The sequence below is a fragment of the Cornus florida genome, unplaced genomic scaffold (genome assembly GCF_030987335.1).
Source record: "Cornus florida cultivar Cherokee Brave unplaced genomic scaffold, ASM3098733v1 CherokeeBrave_3.0.0_Hap2_Chr01, whole genome shotgun sequence".
In the NCBI taxonomy this organism is placed as follows: domain Eukaryota; kingdom Viridiplantae; phylum Streptophyta; class Magnoliopsida; order Cornales; family Cornaceae; genus Cornus; species Cornus florida.
The window spans coordinates 117,317,022-117,322,056 of record NW_026775571.1 but is presented as its reverse complement, the minus strand read 5'-3'; the positions used below and the strand labels follow the sequence as shown (position 1 = coordinate 117,322,056).

The following is a 5,035-nucleotide window of genomic DNA, read 5'->3' as shown; positions in this document are numbered from 1 at the left end:
GCTACCGTGGTGCTAGGGTGTGTACTAGTTCGTGAAGAGATCACCGTGCGTTGACGAACTCGGCTTGCGGTTGAAATTGTGTTGTGGACATTTTTCTTGATCGACGACCATTTCTGGACTGTTGGCGAGGAGTTGTTGTCATCACTGTGCCTTCGTCACGAACCAGTGTGTAGATCCGAAGTTTGCAGAGATTGACTGTGCTGTGTAGTCGCCGTTGTGATTGATTTTGTTGTCGGTGGCTTCGTTTGAAACTGAGTGTGGTTCTTTGCTGTAGCTGAGCGATTTGCAGAGGCTTCACCGTCGTCCCTTGGCTGTTAATTGACTTGTGGTGGTCTCGATTCTCCATTCTGGACCTCGGATCCTTGTTTTTTTTTTTTTGTTGTCGGCAGCAGATTGTGGTCTTCGCCGGCGTTGACAGTGAAGAAGAAGAGCAGTGTTTGGCTACAAATGTAGAGCTATCCGAACCCTATTTTAATAAAACCAGGTTTACAGAGATCTGGGTCTGGTTCAACCCGGTTTTGTAGACCGAAGAACGGTGTTTGGCTACGGATGTGAAGCTATCCCATCGTTGGTTTACAAAAACTGGTTTTTAGAGATCCGGTTCTGAATCGACCTGTATTATTGTATTATTGGATCCGATCAAAACTTCACTTCCTGATGGCTATACCCAAGTTAAAAAGTTCTATATCTTTCACTCAATAGCATAAATAGCTACCTCATTCCCAGATTTACACGCCAACACTCCAATTATCAATGATAAGAAAATGGGTTTATGAAATTGCTTCCTAAAATCCTCTATTTTTATGATTTTCAGCCTCTTTCCTGCGTCGAATGAATATATAAGGAATGTATATAAGTAATGGTGAATATAATGGACTTTTAACGGTTATAAGGGTATATGAGGTATTTTGTATTTTTTCTAAGGCACATGGGTCACGTGCCATTATTCACGTTAACTATCAGATGGTCAATTAACGGCCTTAGGAGGTTAGGAGGTTAAATGTATTTCTTAAAGTTTAGGGGAATTTTTTTGAGAAAGAGAAGAAAGTATAAAGGGGTTTAATGCACTTTACCCGAGAATAAATAATATAACTTTCCTTCACCTTCGTCTCTCTCTCTCTGGAAGCATGACTTACTTGCCCACTTCTTACGTCTTTAATTGGGTGATAGGTACAAGGGGGAGTAGTAAATAATATGTGGATGAGAACACTTTAGTATTGTAAATATAATATTGTGATTAGATTATTTTGATCTCATGATTTACATTTATACAAACTTGATTTGATTGTTGATATATATATATATATATATATATATATAAAATATATATATTATTTTAATCAGATTGGATTATTAGCGGATTTGATCAACTCAAATCCATGTTCGGTTTGTTAAGTTAACAGCTTATCGAATTTGGATTATAATCAGATTATCGGATTTGGATCATAATCAGATTTTTTACTCATTTCACTTCCCAACCATAACCTATTTATACTCATTTCACTTCCCAACCAAACGGACAAGTCTCCCCTTTTAACGATTGCCATGCATGGCGTGCTTTAAATGTAAATGGGAGTAATTAAATTGAAAACAGTATATGTGTACAGAGCCCAAGAGGAATTGGGCTTGAAGTGAAATGGGTAAATGCCAGAACCAAAGCGAATTCGCTACAACAAAAGCAAGGGATAGCTCAAAGTCCCAGACCAAAGTGAATGGAAATATTAACAGCAGCCCATTACAAGAGAACACATTTCAACAAGAGGAATTAATTGGGTTTGAAGTGAATGAATTTTTATCTTTATTTTCTTTTCAAGTAATTGCATGAGAAGCTTATTGTTACAGACAAAAGATGCGCATGATAAAAAAAAAAAAATACAAATATTGATGTCTAACTTCGATGGAACAAAATCAAGACAATCAAAGCTCTAATAATTAAGAAGTAAAATTTATGAATGGAAATAAATACTAAGACTTATTGATTCAAGAATCAAGCTCAATCTTAATACCACCAATGGTAACTAGACCTTTTCCATTCCTGGGCACCAAAGTCACAATCACCTCATCATCATCTTCAGCTCCCAAATCCTCCAGCAACTCACTTATCCCCAACCTCAAGCGAGTATTTGTCTTCTTCTTCGAATGCTTATGATGCTTATGCGGCACATTCACAAAACTCCCCGCAAACTCAGTCTTGTCTGGCCTTACTCTGTTATCGTCATCTTCGTCGTTAATATAAACATCAAACTTCACAAACACATCTCTATCCAACTCTATTCCTTCTATCACCAACACCTCCTCCTCTTCTTCTATATCTTTCTTGCTCCTCGACTTTTTCGGCCTCGGAACCAAAACCCTCACCGCTCTGTTTAGAGTCGTCGGAAAAACATCCCTAACACTAGATGTCTCCGCCGCATTTGCCACTCCAGCCTTGCTTTGCTTTTTGGTAGCGTTCTTAGCACTAGGCGTTGGCCGATTGTTCAGCCATGGAATCTCCACATCTTGGTAAACGTATCCCAGATTCTTCGTGTCCAGACAATCTCGAACCTTGACGCGTACAGCCTGAGCATTTTCGTCGTAAAAGAGAAACTCCGCGTTCAACCAGTCTGGATCTGTGAAGTCCTGACGTTTTCCTCCCAGGGTTTTCCACACCGACCATAGCCGGTCAACATTGGAATGATGACAGAAGAATATAGGGTCTCTTGCGGCGGAGTAGAAGTTTCCCATATCCTCTCCATTAGGCTGGGATCGGTCACCGGTCCATATATGCACCGGACCGTGTGGGATGTTCTCGACCGAGCCACCTCCGGGGTCAGCATCATCACCGGCACGGTAAGGGCTGCCGAGGAAAAGCCGGGTGGTCCTGGCATTGGAAACCATTTGACGGTACATGATGGTGAGATTGCTTGACATTTGTTGTTGACTACTTATTTTCTCATCAGTGCCGTTGAAATCAAGATCAATGGTGGTTGGTGGCTGGTGTTTTGGGTCACGGAGAGGATCATAGAGTGGTGATTTAGAGTTAGCATAAAAAGCTGGCAATTGCATGCCACCAGGAGCATCATAATTCCAAAATGGCAAAGCGAAAGTGGGGTCATCGATCAATTTACCCAAGATCTTTTCATAAAAGTAGAGGTAGTATCTATGGAAAGGAAAGAAGAGCCATGAGTTGTGTACTTGAATATCAAGATTCGGAAACCCAACTTGATCGTAAGCACCATCACAATAAGCGCAATGAACATTAGCTTGTTGGATGAAATTACGTGGATCATCTGCAGGAAGGGCTTTCATGAGCTCAATGGCCTTGGTATACTTGGCTATGTATTCCTTGTCCGCCAAATGAGCAGCCGGCCTAACGCGCATGGCGTTAGATGGCGGTGGAAGCTTGAAATTCACAATTTTAAAAGAAAAAAATCATGTGTCGCTTAATATTTCATTAAAAAATAAAAAAATAAAAATACGGAAAAGAATATAAAAATACAAATGTCAAACTGTGAGTCTTTGGTGGATCAAAATCAAACCAACTGCTAATTAATTAAGAAGTAGACAAAATTAAAATTTTAGAACTTCAAAATAAAATTGAACTAAATTTTTTTTTTTTAATTCTAATTACAAACAAAATTTTTATTCCATTCGACCACACCGCAAGTAATCTTGACTATTCTCTTACTCATTTATGCACAATATTCCAAAGAAAAGTTCATTTTGTGGTGGGAAAATTAAGACCTTACAACAGGTTCACGACTCTGACTACTCAATCAACTTATAACTCCTTTTGACTAATAGCAATTCACAATAAACTCCATATATATATATATATATATATATATAAGTAATCTTGACTATTCTCTTACTCATTTATGCACAATATTCCAAAGAAAAGTTCATTTTGTGGTGGGAAAATTAAGACCTTACAACAGGTTCACGACTCTGACTACTCAATCAACTTATAACTCCTTTTGACTAATAGCAATTCACAATAAACTCCATATATATATATATATCCTCCGCAAATGACTGAGGGAGTTATAGAATTAAAAATTGTTTAAAAATTGCACGTGATTATTCCGGGGTCGTTTGATAATGTTTCTATTTAATATTCGTTTTTAAAATGCTACAAAATAAAAATAGAAATAAATCTGATAAGTATTTTTGGTAATTTTATTTTTAATTTTAAATTTTTGAAACATGTTCTCAAAAGACCCCATTTTATGCAAAAAAAAAAAAAAAAAAAAAAATTGTTTCCATTTGTTCCCGATGAAAATACGGGAAATATATTTAATCTTATTCCAAAATTATACGTTTATTACTAACACTCACACCCCATTCTCTCCAAGCTATTGCTTCACCCTCGTCAGCAACGGCAACTATAGCTACTAGTTCTTCTTTATTTTTTTTTTCCATGTTCTTTTCATAAAGGTAACTTCTATCATTGTCACCCTGTTTGATGCTTATTCTTCTGCAATCAAAACCTTATATATTTGGCCAGTCACTCACTCAGACCGTTTATCTCTTAATCACGCATGATTCTCTCTTTCTTATTATGATTGAAACCTTAAAGATTGGCCAAATCAAAAACCATAGATATATGTTGTTGGATGGTAAAAATAAATAAATAAATAAATAAAACCATAGATATATGAATGATTCATAGTTTAGAAATTGGACAGTGAATATATACAGAATTCAAGAAACAAATGAACGTTACCAAACGATAATTTTGTTAAAAAGGAACGTAAAAAATAAAAAAAACCAAGAAATATAAATTAACAAGAAATGAGGAACATGTACACAAAAACATTACCAAACGACCCCTCATTTTATTATATATATATATATATTTGAAATGTATATAGATTCATAGATAGAGGATGTAGAAAGAGAACAGGCCAGTGAAACTGGGATAGCAGGCCAGCCTATTGTCACACCCCGCTACCAAGAGGCTATGCCACGCAGGCGCCACGCAGACGCCCAGCAAACGATGACATGGAGCCTGCATGAATTGAAGCTTTCTAGACTTCTCTACACAAGTATGAAA

General features: G+C 37.1%; 1 protein-coding gene across 1 annotated transcript; it reads right to left on the bottom strand.

Annotated features, from left to right (window-relative positions):
- Positions 1 to 1,769: 1,769 nt before the first annotated feature.
- Positions 1,770 to 3,630, bottom strand: LOC132316709 (polyphenol oxidase, chloroplastic-like). Its single transcript, XM_059767053.1, has one exon. It carries the CDS (start codon positions 3,358 to 3,360, stop codon positions 1,981 to 1,983), a length of 1,380 nt encoding a protein of 459 aa, XP_059623036.1. The 5' UTR covers positions 3,361 to 3,630; the 3' UTR covers positions 1,770 to 1,980.
- Positions 3,631 to 5,035: the final 1,405 nt, after the last annotated feature.

Excerpts from the sequence above, each read along its gene's own strand:
- LOC132316709 (XM_059767053.1), bottom strand. The coding sequence starts at position 3,360 with ATGCGCGTTAGGCCGGCTGCTCATTTGGCGGACAAGGAATACATAGCC.